A 21,032-nucleotide genomic window follows, 5' to 3' on the forward strand; every position below is an offset into this window, starting at 1 on the left:
TTGATTTGACCAAGGCGTGAGGATGAAGCAGTAGGAATGTTTTCTTGAAGCACCTGCTGTATTTGAAACAGGAAGGAAATCATACGAGTGGACTGACCTGCAAGAACTCTGTTTTTATAAAAAGGGAAATCATTAACTTCTCCCTCCAGCACCTTAAAATGACAGTGTGTATGTTTAAATAACTCTGTGTGTGTGTGTTTAAATAACTGTGTGTTTGCAGTGAAGCTCTACAAACAAATCATGAAACATGAAGGCTGCTCTGTCAATCGTCTCTAAAAAAAAAAAAAAAAAAAAAAAAAGGAAGCGCCTCTGGCACAGAACATACCGTTCCACAGCGGTGTGTATACTGTACTTCACTACCTGCGTAACCCTTTCGATGCCTAGCTAAACCCATTAGATACATCACAAACAATGGAGAGTATACTTGAAACATGCACCGGGATGTGACAACACCACTTTCCTACTAGAAATATAGGGAGAGTGTGTCCAGATGAACCAAACCACAGCATAGCATCCCTGCTGACCCTTTAACTCTGGAGAAACAGGAGGACAGCGATCTCTGAACCAAAGCTACCCCTGCTACAACCTCTAAACATCTTAAACTAACATCTCAACTGGATAATACAATGTACACAACCATCAAATACTGAGCAGGCGGCAAAAAGGAAGAATAGTGCAATGAATCAAGGATGACATGCATGAATGTTATCAATGCACCGTAAAATGTCTATGGCAATAATAACTACTACTGCTGCAGCAGTGCAGCATTCAGGTGGCTCCTTTCACTCGGTGCGATAAACAGGAACTCTACAGTGTGAAGCTCCAGTTCAGGCGGCATTCAGACACGGTTCCCTCTCTGTACCGAGACGCGCCGAAGGGTGAGTTAGGCTGCCCTCTGGTGCCGTTTGAGTGACAAAACGTCGAGCTCGAGTGAGGTCGATCAGCAACTTTGATCATCATTTAATCGGCGTTTATCGCGCAGTCTGATCTGCACCTGAGCAGGCTGACAGCAAAGACAGACAAGTTCTGCCATGAGACACATCTCATCCACTTTCTGTGGAACTCCAGACACTTCCCCGTGGTCGCTGGTACAGACGTCCTCCGATCAGAACCGAGTGAATATAACAACCCAACCAGACGAGCTGTGGTACAGCAGGGGGCCGTGCAACAACACAGGGTCCGGAGGATGTATGCTGATGTATGTGCATGTGAAAGGACTATTGTTGTTGTCTCTGTTGTTCTGTGTTAATTGTGTCTACGTTTATGTTTATTGTTAACTGGGCTGTACCACAAATTGCCCAATCTGGTGACATTATAGTACTACATGTTTTATAAGCCTAATTTTGAGAACAATATGAATACAGTGAATAATGTGGTGGAAAAAAAAAATCTTTTTAACCTCCCTGTGAGAAATAACCGAGATGAGAAAACTCTTAAAATATCAAAATTATATTTACTGAAGAGACACTAGTAATAATTCAGCTGAAGGGAAAGAGCTCTTTCCCCACATATGGTTTGTGGGTCTAACAACAAAGGCTAGTTTAACAAAGTATTATATGCACATTATCTCAAAGCAGTCGGTGAAAAGTGAGATTCTTTGGAACGTGAAAGTCTGTCGGAGGCATGACGTCTGGTGTTGGTCTGCCAAAATCTTTATGGTGCAAGACACGTTTACAGAAGATGTTGTCTTCGAGGTCTTTGAGTGGAATGCGCATGTGTGATGTCTACAATGTTTTGGATCTTTGGCACACTCTTCTGATGTGTGTTCTATCGGTACAAGCATAGTTCATGTTTTAAGCACGTCACACATGAGTAGTTGGTGCCGAACTGTGAAAACAATACATTTTCTACAAAGTACTAAAAAACTGTGAACTCTCTAGTGCAGTGGTTCTCAACTGGTCTCGCCGCGGGACACACCATCACTCCTTAATGACAAGCCGCGACCCAAATTTTCAACGTCTCAAATTTATTTAATGAACAGATGGTGCAGTTTGAACCTGAGCTGAAAATGTCCTCTGTAGTCGTAGTAGTAGGGAGCTCTCTTGTGCAGAGAAAAGTTCCTGTCAGTCCCCGTCCCACATATGAGTAAAACTGCTTGTTTGTTATGTCTGTAGATTCGTCCATTTGTAATGCAAAATGACTGCAAATGTCCTGGTTCTCTCTGGGTGACACCTTGAGGTGCTCTGCTATTAAACTGAAGTGAAATGATGTAACTATGCACCGTTTACTCTAAATTCAAATCTGAAATTAGACAAATTGTCTCATGAATGTGATTTGAAGTTGGCTCGTGAATGAGATTTTGAAGGGCTTTTATTTTGAAATGCTACATCAGAATGTCCTGGCTCTCTCTGAGTGAGACCTTGAGGTGGTCTGCTATTAAACTGAAGTGAAATGATGTAACTATGCACCGTTTCCTCTAAAATCAAATCTGAAATGAGACAAATTGTCTCATGAATGTGATTTGAAGTTGGCTCGTGAATGAGATTTTGAAGGGCTTTTATTTTGAAATGCTACATCAGAATGTCCTGGTTCTCTCTGAGTGACACTGAGGTGCTCTGCTATCAACCTGAAGTGAAATTAGTTTCAGAAGCGTTAGTGTGAGCGTCACATTTCATAACATAACGCAGACAGTTTTAGGGAGCAGTATGGCTTCTAGCAAGAAGACGTCAGAAAGCCCTCTGTGTTTCCACAGGGCGCCGAAGGCGTAGCGAGAGTCTGTAAACGTTAACTATTTTGTCGGCGCACAGAGTGCACAGAGTGTCATATGACGCCACTACAGTAAACCCAAAACAGTAAACCCAAATCTCACGTGTACGGCGAGCGGGATGCCAAACCGCACGCTAACGGTTCTTATCAGTATTTCGGTGGGCGTGTCTCTGAGGTCAGGTCTCGGTGTGCAGACCTGAAACAACACAGTTAAAAGGAGTAGCAGGATTAAGGATAGTACATTGTTTCACAGTAATCTAATCTAATGTGTGAAACAGCATAAGGAGCCATGAGTGTGAGCTCTTGCTTGTAAATCTTGAACAAATCGCCACTCAGTCGGTTTCCCCCCCCAGGTCTCGGATGAATTGGTGTGCTCACCGGTGAATCATACCATTTGACATATTACACCAGCTTTCAATAAGGACTCAAAAACGGGGTGTAATGCCACCAGTAGCCTCTTGTTTGAGTGGATATTGCTTCAGGCATGGACAGAAATCAGATTGCGTGGGTGAACCACCAGAGGTGTCACACCCCCCACCGGTCCTACGTCATATTTGTGCTCAGACCACAGAGAGGAGGACACCTCGGACAGCTCAGCCATGGCCACATTTGAAACCATGGTGTGTGCGTGTGTGCGTGTGTGTGTGTGTGTGTGTGTGTGTGTGTGTTATCAAACATAAGTTGAGTGACTCTTTCTTACTGGACAGTTTACCAGGATATCCTCTGTGGGACTGAAGTCAATGAGTTCAGTCTGTCTATCCAGCCAGTCAGACATGTCCTTCTCCATTCCTGGGCCGATGACTCATGCAGACACACCTCTTGTAACAACTCGGATTGTGTGGGAGACAGATTATTTTACATAACTTCTCTATCTCACTCTCTCTTCCAATACCATACTTCCTCAAATATGAGTCTGGGTGGTCTGCATATATAGTTATAACTAAAAAAAAAAAAGAACAATATGATAAACTTCCACAACAAATAATAACCTCATCAACGCAAGAATAATAAAAAAAAAAAAATCCAGCTGCTGATTTAAACGATCCTTTAATATAAATCATAATAAAATGGCAAAAAAGGATTTCGGGGATGTGTTTTATGGAAAACTTCAACGTGGAACAATAGTCACGCAGGTTTTTAACCAATGTTGACATGAAAACATAAACCATGAGCGCTGCTTCACTGGTGACCGCTGAAGGGGAGAGTGGATGTGGATGGTGAGCGTCTTGTGCTTCGAGTAAGGCAGATGTTCAACACGAGGAGCTAAAACAAGCTGAAGATCAGTACGCAGGTAACTCTGAGAGGAAATACGCAGGGTACTTCTTTCAAAAGACATTTCCGATCTTGTTTTTTTTTTGGGGGGGGGATTTCTAGCTTTGACGGTGTGAATTCTGTTTTTGGGGGGGTGCAATTCAGTTTGAACATTTTAATAATTATAAGTATTTAAAAATGAAGCAAGCATCTTAAAATCCATCCAGATGGATTTTTGCATAGTGGAATATGCATGAATATACAAAGTCTGTGAGAAATAACACAGAGGTTAAACATCCCACCCGTGCTTTCAGTTTGGTTTTGAGCAGCGTCCCCGCCTCCGCCTCCACCTCAGCTGTACGTGTGGATGATTCTGTGCCGTTTCAAATGGTGCATCAGGATGAAGGTTTTCCCGCACAGCGAGCAGCTGTAGGGCCGCTCGCCGCTGTGCGTCCGCTGGTGGACCCTCAGGCTGCTCTGCTGCGTGAACCTCTTCCCGCACTGTCCGCAGCCGTACGGCTTCTCGCCCGTGTGCGTCCGGTGGTGTATGCTGAGGTGGGACGAACACTGGAAGCTCTTCCCGCACACCGTGCACCAGTACGCCCGCTTTCTCTTGTGGCTCTGCTGGTGCAGCTTGAACTGGTGCAGGCGGCTGAAGGCCTTGCCGCAGAGCGAGCAGGCGTAGCCCCGCGCCGCGCCAGAGGGAGGTTTGTGGGGGTGGAAGCCGCCCGTCGTGAAAGCGGTGTGCGAGTGACCGACGGCCGGTCGGTCTCCGGCTGCTGCCGTCTCCCTCTCGGTGTTCTCGTCCGGCTGCCTCGGGTGTGCGACATGCGAGGCGTTTCTCTGCGAGTAAACCTGCTTCTTCGGCCGGTCTTGCTGCGACTGGCTACCCTGAGGTCTGGGTTGAAAGCTGGACGACTGCGGAACGTCGCTGTTGTAGATCCCGTTGCACGGCCTCTGAGAGGACAGCTGCTGGACGCCGGCAGACTTGGTAGCGTTGGACACCACGTGAACATCGGAATGGTCCGGAAATGTGCTGGAATACTCCTCCACCACGCTAGAAAAGTCAGGGAAACCGGCATCAATGTCGTTACCTTCGATTATGGACGACCAGAGCTGGTTCTCTCTTTCCTCCATGGAAAAGTCAGCGGCGAGTTGAGCCTGCTTCCCTGCGCCGTGCTGGCACCCATCCTGACTGAATACCGACCGGTCCTCCTCCTTCTCCGTCTTGACGGTGAACTGAAGGCCGCCGGTGTCTCCCGCATGCTGACCAGAGTTATACAAGTCACCGAACTCCGACGCTTTTCTCGCGGCGGCCTCCGTGCGGTTTAACTGATGGTCCTCTTCAAGATGCCGGCTCCCCGGAGCGTTAGCCGGGTTGGCTGGATGGCGGTATTGAACAGCAGAACCTACGAGTGACAGGTGTTAGCTCAACACTGGACCGTGCAGTTCATCTAAGCGTTTTGGGGGGATTTAAGTCTTGATTAAAATCCAGTTCTTTAACTCACCGATCGGTCCAGCAGAATCACTGATCCACAGCATCTCATCTGGACTTTCCTCTTTAATTGTGAAGGAAACCGTTGCGCCGTCTATATCAGGGAACTAGAAAAAAAGAAGACGGATTCAACTCTTCGACGAGCACGTGAGCAAACATTTGTGTATTTATAGTATCGAGGAGACACTTTTCAGACCCTGAACATGTCCTAGATGTCCATGTAGGACGTCCTACATGGACGTCCTAGCGGCGGGGCCCCGGTAACGGCCCCGCACACTTGAGAGCACAGTCACTTCATGCGGTTATGAAAGTCATGCTGGGAGCAGCATCAATTAAATATATAAGCATGTTCAAACACTTCTTGGCGGGGCCCGGGGCAAAAACAAAAACGCTCCCTTCTGAGCTTTGTGTTCATGGATTTCTAAGAAACAATTTGTGGTTTGGAGCTCTGAGGCGGTAGCCCACCTTTCCAGATTGGTGATCCAGCCTTGGCTCAGGTGCATCTATGCTACAGAGTAATATACTGTAAGCATGATTTACAGTTCATGGGTTATGAAAATGACACGGACCTTAACATCTCCAGGAGGATGCGGACAGCTCCCCACATCAGCTCCTCGGTCCATGTAGTTCTCTAGAGCAGGAAAAGGACAAACATACATTTATAAAAAGCCAGTTAAAGTCAAATTAAATACAATTTTAAAAGAGTAAATACATTAAAAAAATTCATTAACATAAGATGAATTTATGGAATAATGAAGAGCATTCCTAAAGTGCTGGCTTTTACTCATTGTCCTGCCGTTTCACAGGACGATCCGGATACTTATACATCAATAGATGCATGACGTTAATAGTTAACTCGCGTCGTTAATTAACATACATCACAACATTTAAACATCTTACCAAACCCGCGCTGCAGCTGAGCAGTTTTGTTCTCCATCATCAGTAATTTCCTTTCCAGGGTGTCGTTCTCGCTTTGCTTTCGAGAGATTTCCAGATGCAAAAACGCATATTTGTCATCGACTAGTTTGGATATCTCTGCCACCGCTGCCTTCACCAAAACCTCCATGATTGAGGATAACTGGGTTTGAAAGGGAACGCACGTCGCCATGTCGACTCGTGCGAATTATGCGAGGACGTAGAACGAAGACGTAAATCCCTCCACGCGACGGTTTTTGATTAAAAAAAAAATGCGAAAACAACGGGCGGACTAGAACCGTTCACATCCTCTCTGTCTCTAGCTAGCTGGAACCGTTCTGCTTCCGTGTGACGGCGGAGGGGCTTTACCGTAAATACACCAGTAGACACGCAGGGAAAAAATGACAACCAACAAGGAAGAGGGAGGAACGTGTGACGTCTTTCACCTTTTGTTTGCCATTCCTCGAAAGGTGTCTCAGGTGAAACTTAAAAGTGACTTACCTCAGCTGGTCGGTCAGACAACTGTACGGCCTTAAAAGAGACAGGCCGGCTTGATGTCTTGTGTCAATCAGCTCGGCCATCTCTCAAAACACAAACACGAGGGTCTTGTTTATGTCTAAATACGAAGCCACACGAGCAAGAAGGCTTACATTTCCTGTGTTTTCCCCCCTTTATATTTCCGTACTGACAGATGTATTTGTAGGCTTTATCCTATAAAAGCTGACCTCCGCCAGTCCTCTTTTAAAAATGAAAAGCTACACTGTAACCCCGTCTGCAGAACAAGTAGCCTATGATAACCTTTAAAATACAAACTTTAAGCTAAAACAGTCACCTAAGAACCAGTTAGAGCTTAATGGTTGAAGACAACTCGATCCTAAAGGCCCAATCTGTGATTTGTGACCCTAGAAACTTGTTCCAAGGGGTCCGTTGAGGATCCGTATTGGTTCCTCTTCTGTTCATCGTTAGATAACATTTTGACACCGTTTCCATGAATGTGGAGGCCCTGGAAGGAAAGGAGGTACTGTGAGAGACGTAACTAAAGGGTGCTGCAAAGAGCAAGTGGTGCAAGAAAGATTAAGCAAACATCAATTATTTACACTTTTCAATATCAAAACTAGGATTACTGACTCGCAGTCGTTTGCCTTTGTGAGCCAGTGAAGCTTGAGGTTACACCCACGAATGTACAAAATGTCAACGCGTCATCATTTAGAATGTTATGACATGGTTGTTATGACATTGTTGTAACTGGCATATGAAATCTTGAGTCGCGGCCAAAAAACCTGTTCCGTGAGTTCCCAGTGAACTTTGAATAGGAAAGTTGAATGAGTTTATCCTCGAGGTCAAGTAAAGATGTTCCATAAAGAAGATGTTCCATTTAAAGTTCATTCCAATGGCTTGAAATGATTTACACCCCCCCATCCACCCCCACCTCATTTGGAAGCGTTGTTGTATGAAAGCAGCTTGGGTTGAATTTACACAATTTACATTTAATTTGCTATCATTAGGTATTTGAGAAGGAGAAAGGTCTTAAACAAAGTTTATTTCCTCCTCATTTGTCCGTCTGAAACATGTGATTTCAGTGTCAGGATGTTTGAAGGATATGTGGCTTGTGGAAAAAAAGGGCCCAATGTTTACTTTGGTGACTATGAGGCAAAAGAATCAGTCATGATCTGTGTTCACGTTCCATTGAAGTTAATAGATACAGGACGTTCAGTCTCTTAAAGGGGCAGGACAGAGGTAAAACTCACGTGACACAGAGACAGGAAGTTGACTCTCAGTGGGCCGGCTCCTTTCTGAACTCTCTGGTCAAAATTCGGCATTTCTGCCAAATTTGAAGAAATCCACTCAACGCTTTCCTGAGGTACCATGACAACAGGATGGAGAGGAGGTCACAGTGATCTTTGACCACCAAATCCTAATCACTTCATCCTCGAGTCCAAGTGGATGATTGTGGCAAAGTTAAAGAAAATTCGCTCAAAGCGTTCACAAGAACGTGACGGACAAGAGGTCACGGTGAGCTGTGACGGACGGAAGACATGAAACCAGAGTGCCAGACTTCACAATTCATTTAACTTAGTTTTGAATTTATTTGAAAAATACGAAAAAGCTAAACAAAGAAGAGCAGATTCTCTCGATATAACCGTCTTTTCAAACGTAATCCAACATCCTGTAAAATGCGATAAACATTTGCGATAGCCGTGAATCACGCTACAGTCAGATCGACAATTATTGATCAGTGAGAACTCGTTAAATCAAAAAAAAAAGGAAAGCATAACACTGCAGAGTGCACAGTAGGCGCTCGTCTCCCTCTGTGTGTGGGCTCAGCTGGAGTGTAAGTGATGTCAAACTATTTAAACGGCCTCTTCAGGTCCGGACGCCTGCTCCTGACAAATGCCAACAATTTACTCAGCCAGTTAAATGGCTTTTTATATCACAGCGTTCCGTGCGCTTAATGCTCCACACCGGCTGCCTATTTTGTATTTTTGCTCCATCTGGTCGATAATGTCGTGAACCTCGGGCGTAATGTAAGAAATATCTCCCCCAAAATAAATATATCAGTCAAAAAGGGAAAAACGAAAAGAGAAGCTTCAAATTGCTTTTCCAAACACTCGATGGAGACCCTGCGTGTTTCTGAGGTATTTCATTATTCTGTAGTTTAGCTTCATATGATTTAGCATTAAATTATTACAGCAATAAAAAAAAAAAAAAAAAAACATTACCCGGTGTGTTTGACGTCCTGGCCCAACATTACTAATGACTAAACCAACTGAATATTGATCAAACATTATCAAAACATATTTACATGCAGCTTTGAAGGCCATAGTAATGTGAGGTATACGGTACATTGTTGTGGGGGGGGGGGGGGGGGGTCTGTTTGGTTCAACGTAAAACGAAGACACTACTGTCAACAGTACACATCTCCATCGAGAGAAAAAGTAGTACCGTCAAAAGAAAAGCTAGGCATTATTCCATATTTTCTGATTGTATAAACACAAAAGTGTATCTTAGTACAAAAAAAAACAACAATAGACGGTCTTATCAAAGCTTGATGGAACTGATTGAGTTCACATTTTTCTCATTTGGCAGTAAAACATCTGAACAGAGAATAAAGCAGAGCTAGAGCTCTAGCTGTCATTTGTTCTAATTCAACCAAATATTATCATTTTTTTAGCCAAAAACTACATTATCATCAAACCCTACCTCTCAATAATGAACAAACAAAACGCCGACACGTGAAAACGCACGTCTCCAATCAGGAACTTCAGTACCAGTGCAAACATATTTCTCATTACTTCTTCATTAAAGGACACGTTTCAGATGAAACGTCACTGACGAGACGTGAAGCATGTGATTCTGTATGAGGGTGAGGTTGGACTGAGAAAGTGATGGTAATATCATACTTTTAGCAGAGACCATAATGTCTTTTAGCTGCACTCCGGTCAGTGCAGTGATCAACATTTACTTAATGTTTTCGGACCGTTAAAAACAAATGACTACAATAACTTCGAAAAAGGTGACCGCTTCAGATGCCACTTGAAACACTGGACGTTGTTTTGTATGCAAGGAGAGATGATGGAGGAGGAGGAGGTCAAAATAACATCTTGTGCAAAGTACATTTATGTACTGGAAATGTGACAAACAGATTGTACTTAATCGTTACTGCGTACAGAAAACTAATGTTTTGTTCTCGTTTCATCTCTTGGAAGTATTTTGTCCATGTTGTGTAAATTGCGAGATGATTTACTCTACATGCAGCTTAAGGTGCAACTTCAGGACGCTCATCTGATTAAAAACCTTCCCGCACATCTCGCAGCTGAAGGATTGCTCCGTGACGTCTTTACACTGGTGCCTCTGAAATGAACTGAAGCTATCGAAGCTTTGACCGCAAGTCGAGCATATGAAGCAATTTTGCCCGGCGGCGTCCTCGGCGCCGCAGTTCTCCGCATGGTTGCCTGAGGCGGCCATATTAAAGTGGAACCCTCCTCCTCCTCCTCCTCCTCCTCCTCCTCCTCCTCCTCCTCCTCCCCCTCCTCCCCCCCCGTGAGTGCCGTCACTAACGGCTGCGTACTCGTTCACAGACAGCTGATCCTGCAGCTCGAGAGTCGCGTCGGGGCGTCTCGAATGCGCACCCATCGCTGAATACGGATCACCGCGCATCATCTCTTCCTCTTCTTTGTCGTTCAGAAAAGACATGTCTCTCATCGGGGACGTGTATCCCGGATGCTCATTGGCAGGACCGAGGCGGTACTTGACGTCGTGTAACATTACGCAGATGGTCGGTTCGCCGTCGCCGCTCTTCTCTACCCCGGGTGTCCACAGCTGACTTTGGTTCGTGCCGTTCTCGGCCCCTGCCTGACTCAGGGTCTGAAAGTCCTCCCCGTTTGGCTCCAGCTTCACCATCACCGTTTGCTCGCCAGCCGCCTCGCCGTACGCGCTGCCCAGTAACTGTTCCTCTAAAGCCGCCAGTCCGGTCTTGGGTTCCGCCGGGTTCGTCGGCGATGGATTTTCGGGCATCGCAAACATCGGGTGATGTGCCTCCAGCACGTCTGTGGTCTCTCCTGTTCGGGGGAAAAACAAAATAAAAGCAGGCGATAAAAATAGATGAACTCTTCCCCTAAAGAGCTCTACTTCAAGACATCTAGGAAGTGTTTCTATCCACTTATCTGGGAAGGACACAGTTCCTCTCTTACCATTCCTGTGCGTCTTCATGTGGCTCTTGAGGCTACTCTTCTGATTGAAGCACCTCCCGCAGATATGGCAACCGTACGGCTTCTCCCCGGTGTGAATGCGTAAATGTCTCTCGAGGTGGCCGACGCGCTCGAACACCTTCCCGCAGTACGAGCAGACGAAGCACTTCTTGGGTTTGATCACCTGGAAAGACCTGCTCCCTCTCTGCCGGAGGTGATCCAGCGAGGCTCCCGCCGCACCGTGCAGACCCGCCTCGCTCGGCATCGCCAGCGTGTCCGAGGAGCCATAAGGCGCGTGGGAGACCATGCCGTTGTTGAGCTCCCCGTACGGTTTCCCCGGAAAGGAGAACGTGCTGCAAGAAGCTTCGACCGCTGGCGGAAGTAACGGAGCCATCCCCGGGAAGGACGCCGCGCTCTGAGCCGAGCCGCCGAGATACTCCGCACCGCCGAGCTCCGCGTTGCTTTGAGCTTGCAGCCTGGACATCCACTGGTGGCTGTCCCTCGCGAACGCCGCCAAGTTCTCACTCAGGTCGTCGTCTCCTTCCCTTGTCTGCTCGTCTCCTCCGAGAAACAGCGGCGGTGCTATGTTCTCCTCCGCAGGCTCGCACTTCACGTGTACGGGTGCTGAGAGGACGTCCTCGTTCTGAGGTAGAGCGTCCACAGCCTTCACCTGGCTCTCCTCCTCAGGGCGACGAGCATCGGGACGCGGGTTCACCTCGGGGACGTGCTTCTGTTCCATCTCAAGGGGTTTGGGCTGAAGGATGTGCTTCTGTTCCATCTCAAGGGGTTTGGGCTGAAGGACGTGCTTCTGTTCCATCTCAAGGGGTTTGGGCTGAAGGACGTGCTTCTGTTCCATCTCAAGGGGTTTGGGCTGAATACCTGTTTCGGTAGAAAAAAAGACACCACATGTACTTTTACCAAACACGTCTCACTTTTTAACAAATGGTGTGGCAATATGCGTCGGTCATGCAAAAAGCTTGCTATCAAAATGAAACATTCTGTTTGTAAAACGTAGCGTCGCTACATTCTATCGTGGGCTCTTAAAGTTTCCTTTAACGCAAAACAGAGAAAAGCAGCGAGCCGTGCTGCACCAACAAAAAATAATAAAAACCCGACACCAAACCATGTGAGAGGAAACGTGTGAAGGTATTTTGGATTTGACACCACAGACGGATGCTTACAGGTGAAGCTGCCACCTAAAAAAAGGATTCACAGTACGTTCTGTCAACACGAAGTGAGACGTGACCCCAGTAATGAATACCCTGCGAGTCTGTGCTCAGGGCAGCAGAGAGGATATAAAAGGCCGGCCTTCTTGTGAGCCAGCCAGGCGAACACAGCTGTCAACGGGGCACTTTTTAAGCCCCCCGCCCCCCTTTACTCTCATGTCACCTAAACCACACAGTTTTTCTCTGCTTGCTGTGACACAGAGGAATGTCACAGTCGGAGACTTCCAACTGTGAAATGATCCAAGAATCCCAAACAGGGGACACAAATAACACAAAGAATTACACCAAGCGATGAGATTTTAAACATTATTAAAAAGGTCCCGGGGAAGTGTTCGTACTTTATGAACTTTATGAGAATCAAATCATTTATAAATATTAAAACTGTATGCTGGCAGAGAGCCGGTGATCACAGGCGTCTAGGTTTGATCCCCAAGGACCATGTGAGTCTCCCTAACCCTGCCCTGCTGAAGAGACCGTAGACACAGAAATCCACATCAGCTCCACATCAGCTCCACAGCTGAAGGTCCCGACCTCCCTGAGCAGGAAAATACTAGAAAGAATGTCTTCATTTTCAGACATTTATCAAGAGAATATTGCCTGAGCAGACTCTTCTGGGACAACACGCTGCTCAGCATGTAGATCTAATCTAACTGGCTCTAAAAAGTCTTTCACTCTTTCCTGAAAGTGAGCTTCAGAGGACAAAATGTTTTGCCCAAAGGCAACTCTAAAAGCAGTTGTTGACTAAAGGAAGGACATCATTTGCTTAGACAACGAGGTACTTTTGACTTACATCTTCCATGAATCTTCATGTGCTCCTTTAGGCTGCATTTCTGATTGAACAGCCTCCCACATATCTCGCAGCGATACGGTTTCTCACCGGTGTGAATCCTTTTATGCCTCTCCAAGTGCCCGGCACGCTCAAAGCATTTACCGCAGTACGAACAGACGAAGCCTTTCTTAAACATCAACCTCTTCGCCGCCACTGCCGCCGCCGTCCTCCTCCGCACCGCGTTGTACGGGCTGCGATACTGACCGTAACCCAGCAGCCCGCGGCTGAACGGGCTCGGCTGAAACCCACCGGAGCTGCCGCAGGGCGCAGCCAGTGCCGTGTCCAGAGAAGGTTCAGGGAGGCACGACAGGGAGTTGTGCCCTAAATTTAAATAATCAGAGTTGTTGCGTCCTGTCGGAGTTTGCGTCGTCAGCCTCCACTGTGCGCTGCTGTCCCTTTGATACAAGGACGCTTCTTCTCCCAGCAGGGCAGGTCGTCCTCTGCTCTCTTCACTTCCTTCTTCCACAGGTTCACATTTCACCTGCACCTCAGGTATGGACAGGCCGTTGTGGTCCGCATGGTTATGGTTCTTATCAGCGGGCCGACTTTCAAACAAGGTCTTCTCATCACCAACGACTCTCTGACTGTCTGTGGAGAGGCAATGAGAAAGTTGAATAACATAAACATGTTTTATGTCTTGAAATTGATAGATGAAGTAGGAAAAAAATAATGGTAATGACCAAGGGAGCGTATGCATGTTCCCAGTATCCTAAGTTCCCAGTGTCCTAAGTTTCCAGTGTCCTGAGTTCCCAGGGTCCTAAGTTCCCAGGATCCTGAGTTCCCAGGGTCCTAAATTCCCATTGTCCTGAGTTCCCATTGTCCTAAGTTCCCAGGGCCCTAAGTTCCCAGTGTCCTAAGTTCCCAGGTCCCTAAGTTCCCAGGTTCCTAAGTTCCCAGGTCTCTAAGTTCCCAAGTCTCTAAGTTCCCATTGTCCTGAGTTCCCAGGGTCCTAAATTCCCATTGTCCTGATTTCCCATTGTCCTAAGTTCCCAGTGTCCTAAGTTCCCAGTTCCCTAAGTTACCATTGTCCTGAGTTCCCAGGGTCCTAAATTCCCCATTGTCCTGAGTTCTCAGGTCCCTAAGTTCCCATTGTCCTCAGTTCCCAGGGTCCTAAATTCCCATTGTCCTGATTTCCCATTGTCCTGATTTCCCATTGTCCTGAGTTCCCAGGGTCCTAAATTCCCATTGTCCTGATTTCCCATTGTCCTGAGTTCCCAGGGTCCTAAATTCCCATTGTCCTGATTTCCCATTGTCCTGAGTTCCCATTGTCCTAAGTTCCCAGGGCCCTAAGTTCCCAGGGCCCTAAGTTTCCAGGGCCCTAAGTTCCCATTGTCCTAAGTTCCCAGGGCCCTAAGTTCCCAGGGCCCTAAGTTTCCAGTGTCCTAAGTTCCCAGGTCCCTAAGTTCCCATTGTCCTGAGTTCCCAGGGTCCTAAATTCAGTGTCCTAAGTTCCCAGTACCCCATCATTAGGGAAGCATAGCTCCCACTCTCCAGTTCCCTCTCAGTTAAACGCAGTTAGCTTTTTCAGCACTTATGACGTAGTGACATTGACATATCATCGTATTTAAAGCTGATATAACGAACATGCTAGCGTATTTATTCATCCAGCAGTTACAGAGAAACATTATCTTTCATTTTAAGAGTGTGCTTTGTTGCCCACCTGGCAAACACAAGCCCAATATTAACCCTCTTTTAGCTCTGTGTTTAGTCTCCACCAACTCCAGAGGGAAATATCTGTCTCTTGTTCACCAGCTAACAGTCTGTCAGGTGCTGTGAGGGCAGTGTACAGTGGAATTAAAAGAGCTTTTTCACTGAAAACGTCATCATGAGAGTGTAAAGAGTGAACAAAAACAGTAAATTTAAGAGACAACCAGCTAAAGAATTATTTGAAACTCACTAGAAGTTGAGCCGAGTTGCAAATTTGGGTGATAACTCTGTAAATTCATCACTACGACAGACACCTTTCATGTTATTATTTATACATTGTTATTGCAAAATATGTGTGTGTGTGTGTGTGTGTGTGTGTGTGTGTGTGTGTGTGTGTGTGTGTGTGTGTGTGTGTCTCTTGAAGTCATTTGAACTATCAGGCAATTAAACTGCTCATGCAAAGATACAAAGATAGGCTGTGTCTGCATCATATACATGTGACGTGGATGCATCACTCATTTTTCTTTTAGTTTACATCAAATCACTGCTTTTGATTGTGTTTGACGGCATCTTTGGAGCTGTCACGTGGCAGCCAGACGTTTAAAAAAAAAGTTGATACAATACTGCTGGCATTCAGTGTTCATAATGTGACGTTATGTCAGTGTCCTGCTCCACACGGTACTTATTAAGTGAAGCCCCTGCAGACAGACCGTGGTCAGGTGGGTGTAGACAGCAGAGATTTGAGCATTTCTATCTTTAATAAACTCCTACATCAGTGTGACACTAAGGTGTGCAGTAAGACGTGTAACCCTGGTTATCACGGTAAGATGAAGGGCGCTCTGGGTCTGTCTGTGTCAGCTCCATCTCACCGTGGTTGTCGGGTCGCAGGGTCACGCTCTCCTGCAGCGACCTCAGCTCGCTGTGCAGAACCTCGATGTTGCTCTTCAGCTTCTGGATCTCGTTTTCTCGCTGACACATTTCCAGCCGCAACACCACCATGCCGTCCTCCATAACTTTGGCGATTTCTGCCACGGCTGCGTTGGACAAGGCATCGATTATGGAGGCTATCTGAGCCCGCAGAGCAACGCTGCTCAGCATAGTTTTTTAACAAAAACAACAACAACACCAACGTGGTGGAGGGAAGCCCTGAACTCCACAGCGAGAGAAAAGTGTCCGTAACTTCCTCGCCTGTCTAACCGGAACGAGCCACGGCTGAAGCCGCTGGACGCGTCCAAACTGAGGCTATTTCCGTAGCTTGGTGTTGGCTTTAGTGTGTACCGCTTTTCCGCTAGCAGCAGCTAATTGGTACAAAGAATAAACACAAGTTCTCGTTTTACGGAAGTGATGACATAAATACCGTAAAGACAGGCGGAAAGGCGCAACGCATATTGTCAAGACCCTTCTGATTAAACAGGTTAGTCCAGTTGTGTACACACTGGAAATAATCCAAGCAGCAGTAATATTATTATATGTTTATAGGACTTAAGGATGGACTATAGACTTATAGGACTATAGGATGTTTAAGGGATAATTATATTATATTTTAATTATATATATATATATATATATATCCCTTAAAAGCCAAACCAGGGACTGTAAATTAGATACGACTAGATGTCCTATATACATTTATTGCATTTTATTTAAATGTAACAATGCCCATATGTATCGTCCCTGTCAAATAAATGAATAAAATTAAAATAAAAAAAGTTGAAAAGGATAAGAACACAATTTGTGGAGTAAAAAAAAAAAAACGTGGCATCAAATAGTTAATAATTTGTAAAGTAACTCAAGCTGTCAGATAAATGTAGTGCAGTACTTCTAATGTAAATGGTGGCTGTGTGCATTTAAAAACAGCATCAAAACAGTTTGTTATCTTGTTTACCTCAGGAGACTTTAATTCTTTGCCTCCCTTAACAAGCAGTATCGTGTTTCAGACACCATGTCTGAAAGAAGACACAATGAGTGGGATTAGACAACCATTAACTTACTTTATTTTTTTATTTTTTAAAAGCATTTTTAAGTCCCCTTTTCTCACAACAAAAGATTACTTAATTTAACCATATTCATTAATTCATAATATAGAAAGTTCATATTCAAAAAACAAAGACAACGAAAAAAACCTAATAAATTAAAAAGAACAATAGTTAATAAATAGATCAATTTATAGTACATGTTAAATATTTATATATATTTATGTATTTGAAAATAATTCAGGGAAAACATGAAAGACAAATCTTTAAGATAAAATGGGAAAAACTAAATTGGGAACATTTACAAACTTTAACGTCAAGAGAAATCTACAGACAAATTTAAATTAAGTGCAAATATTAAAACAGTATTTTATTGCATAGGCACATACACCCAAACTCCCTTAACTATGACCCATTTAAATAACCACTGGTGCGCCCCAATGATTGCATGGGCCGCATGATAAGTTGAATAAACATCTCTTGTGGGACAGGTCATTTTAGGTTCGTCTGTATCTGGAAAGGTCCGTCATCATGAAAACGAAAGGAAACGTCACAACAGAACCAACGAGGGAAAGGATCACCAGAACGTGTCCAAGGCACCGAAACGCCTCTGAGAACAGCGAGATGGAAACAAAAGGTGGTGCAGCAATCCAACGTTTCCTCTCCCGATACAGATTCCTTTACCTGAGTACTGATCCGACACATGTGCTCTCTTTCTCTGAAACCACTTGGAACTAACTGGAATCATTATTATGTAACATAAACATAAAGTACTGGCAGCCTGCGGTGACTGAAGCAATTCAACTGGCAGCAGAGGCACTACATTTTATGATATTGACAATAAAGTTTATTTGATTTGGATCGTTAATGGCAGAACCCGCTTCATAAAGTCAGTGACTGCACCGCTTCCTTCATCTCCAATAGAAAACTGCTTCACAGCCGTGAATCTATCTGAGGCCCTTCCTCAAAAAACGGCCACAAGAAGCCCGTTACACGACAGGAATGAACACTTTGGCCCGGCGTCCCCCCTGAAGCCTCAAACTCTGAAGCCTCAAACCCTGAAGCCTCAGGGACTCACTGACGTCACCTGGTCAGTGTGAGAGACTGAGGGCTTGAAATGGTGTAAATATGAACGGGACAGCACTTTGCTGCAACATATCACGTTACCATGAAAACGACAAAAAATATGATGTATAATTGTGTTTATTTATTTTACACTTTGTACTCGGATTTGAACGTCTTCCAGGCTCTTTCCTCACAAGATGAGAGGTGATTTCATATCATCTATTCACTCGATTTTTGTCAAAACATCTTCGATGACAAAATCAAATATTTGATGAATAAATAAATTAATTTCCTCTGATTTCAAGTTTATTTTCCGTTCCATCTTTAACCCTTAATGTCTCTGAGTACATGTAATAAGACAGGCTGAACACAGGTGAGCCGTCCTCTTTGTTTACGTCTCCATGCGTCCACTGGTTACCCCGTGTTTAACGTCACGTTGCAATGATTTGTGGGTAATTCCCTTAGGCTAAGTCAGCTGACTCACGGAGAGGGTTCATAAAGGGCTCAACATGTCTGCCGGAGAGATGGATGACCTGACAGCGGGACAGAACTAAACCCTCACGGGAGCGCGCCTCATAGTCCGTGGGGGACATTGGGACCGGGCCTATGAGCTACAAACACCAGCATGTGTTTGGGGTATGGTTGGGTCGATATGATGACTCCGGATTTCCAACAATTGCAGAACACTGATTAGAGAAATTCATAAATATAACAAGCTGCTTCCCTGCTTCGCCCCCTGAAATGCATGCTAGACATACTATGGCTCCAGTGAAGGATCGCTATCTCCCTTGCAGGTGGATCTCTTGATGGATTTTGAGGTTTCCCAGCACAGTGAAGCTTTTGCCGCACTGTCCACAGCTGTAGGGCTTCAGCCCGCTGTGGAACCGCTCGTGTCTCAGGCAGTTGTCCTGCCTCGAAAACATCTTGCCGCAGATCTTGCAGCTGAACGGCCTCTCCCCCGTGTGCACGCTTTGGTGCGTCTTCAGCCGCGTCTTCTGCGTGAAGGATTTCCCGCATTCGAGGCACCGGAAAGGTTTAAAGAGCTGGTGGGAGGCCCTGTGCTCCTCCAGCTGACACATGCGAGGGAAACCCCTGTTGCACACCGAGCAGATGAACAGTTTCTGATTTGTTTTCCAAACGTTCGTTAGCTTTTTTGCTCTCAGGTTGTTTCTACCGAGGATGTGACTTTCTGTGTTTAGTCCAAACGTCTTCGCTGCGGACCGCTGTGCGTGAGGCAGCGACGGCCCGGCCTGTTGCAAAGCAGACCGCAAGGTCTGGTCCTGACTGCCTGCAGGGCGGGAAGCATGTCTGACCCGTTCATCAGGAACAGACTCTGAAGCGGGGCTTCCCATGCACGTAGGTCGAGTCTCTACCTCTACTTTTATCGGCACGCTAAAGGAAGCATCTGCGATGTCCTCCTCCGCCGCCGCTGACGAAGAGCTACTGGATCTTTCTGTGTTTCTGTGAGCAGCGTATTGCTCAACCTGAAGGGGGGGGATCTGTATGTGCGGCTGCATCGCAACAGAGCTTTCCTCAAACATGCTGCAGGCAGGAGGAGGCCAGATCGGGTCATCTCGCTCTCCCGCCTCGAAGCAAACGGCCGCCGTCATCGAGGCGTCTGTCGTTTCCTGGGCGGCGAGTTCATCCGCGGGCTCGTGTTTCACCGCTGGCCTCGTGTCGTGGCTCTCCTCCGTTCCGGGTCCAGGCTTTGGCTCCAGATACACGGCACATGTTTTCTGATCTTCCTCTTTATCTGAAATTGACAGAAAAATATATATATATGCAAGTTAAACACTAACAACATATCAAAGCACTCAACCTGGATGATTGCGTGGGTAATTAGAACTACTTGCATCTGAACATAAAAAGGCTGGAATCTGTAATTGCGGCTTGCGGCTGTATTTCCAGCAGGTTTTCCACATTGTTTGATGTTCGACTGGTAGATTAATTGCCCTACATTTGGATATGAAGCTTGTTCGTTAGACCTTAGGACAATAAGAGCTCGTGGTTATTTACTTACCCTGTTTTAATAGAAGATGTCCATTCCTGCATGAAATTACTTCTCCCGAACACAACACTTGAACTCCTCATTAACTCAGTATACTACATCAACTTACTACAACACACTTTCCACAGTCAGACTTGCTTGTGAGTTTATATTTAGTGAATTCTAGACCTACTAATTATTAATCAATAAGTGAACAACTTTTATGTTTATGTTTTGGACTTTTTCTCAGATAAAAACAAGCAATTTAAGTCATTTTGGACACCCTGCTTTAATTGTGATGGTCATTTTCACTGTTATTCTGACACTGTATCAACCAATAATGAAAATATCAATTAATTCGCTCTTCATTTGGATTGATTAACAGTTTTATTTTTGTTCTCAGGTGATAGTAAACCGCATGTATTTCTGTTGCTTGGATAAAACAAGCAATTTGAGGATGTCATCTTGGACATTTCTTTTCTTTTTAATTATTTAATTTTTTACTAACAGATGCTGCACAAACCATCTAAGTTAGTCATCTAACGTCATTATCCAAAATGTAGTACTTTGAGTTTGGCAATTTACAGATACAATGAAAAACACGAGTGCCTAATGTTGATGAAATTTGTACTTTAAATAAATAATAAATAAGATTGTATGAAAATGAGGGATTCACCTTTAAGTCGAATTTAACAGTAGACCATAAACAATCGTTAAGGATCTTAAGTTATATTCTAACATGAAAAACAATGTTGTTTAAACGAATGCAAACTCTGAATTTCATAGTTTTTGAATGATGTTTGGTTGTGATGGTTCCCTCGTGCAGAACCAGATGAGGAAGCTAACTTACCGTCTCGGAGGACCTGATTCCCGGCTGCTGTTTGATCCTGTTTGCCCCCCGTAGCTCGGCTCGTGGCTGCTTCTTCTTGAGCGTTGCAGAGTTCAATTTCCATCAGCTTCAAACTTCTTTTGAGCTCCTGAATCTCACCGTCTTTACGACACATCTCCAGGCGCAGGACCACACTCCCGTCCTCCACCAGCTTCGTTATTTCGGCGACCGCAGCCTTCGTTAAAACATCCATGATGGCGGCCATCTGCGTAGCAAGAGAGGAAGCGAAAGACATCCTGTCGAGTGACATTTAAAAACACGGTTAGAAGCAAATCCCAAGCTTTATTAAACAGCTGGGGCTTCTGCAGTGAGGCACAGCGCCTTCCCAGCTGTTTTATTTTGGTTTACTTCCGGTGAAATT

The 21,032-nt window shown here is 45.3% G+C and overlaps 1 protein-coding gene across 1 annotated transcript; it reads right to left on the minus strand.

The window, feature by feature from the left end:
• Nucleotides 1–3,737: 3,737 nt before the first annotated feature.
• Nucleotides 3,738–20,990, minus strand: LOC137887965 (zinc finger protein 236-like). The gene is made up of 12 exons (XM_068731237.1): nt 20,633–20,990; nt 18,576–19,548; nt 15,627–15,856; nt 13,072–13,698; nt 11,059–11,934; nt 10,118–10,926; nt 8,116–8,223; nt 6,869–6,948; nt 6,353–6,576; nt 6,022–6,083; nt 5,466–5,559; nt 3,738–5,366 (listed from the first exon to the last, which is right to left on the minus strand). The coding sequence occupies exons 1-12, from the start codon at nt 20,919–20,921 to the stop codon at nt 4,309–4,311; spliced, it is 5,430 nt and encodes a 1,809-aa protein (XP_068587338.1). The 5' UTR covers nt 20,922–20,990; the 3' UTR covers nt 3,738–4,308.
• Between the last annotated feature and the right edge of the window lie 42 nt (nt 20,991–21,032).

Source organism: Cebidichthys violaceus, unplaced genomic scaffold (genome assembly GCF_023349555.1).
Source record: "Cebidichthys violaceus isolate CVI_PGR_0920_01 unplaced genomic scaffold, fCebVio1.0.p SCAF_104, whole genome shotgun sequence".
In the NCBI taxonomy this organism is placed as follows: Eukaryota; Metazoa; Chordata; class Actinopteri; order Perciformes; family Stichaeidae; genus Cebidichthys; species Cebidichthys violaceus.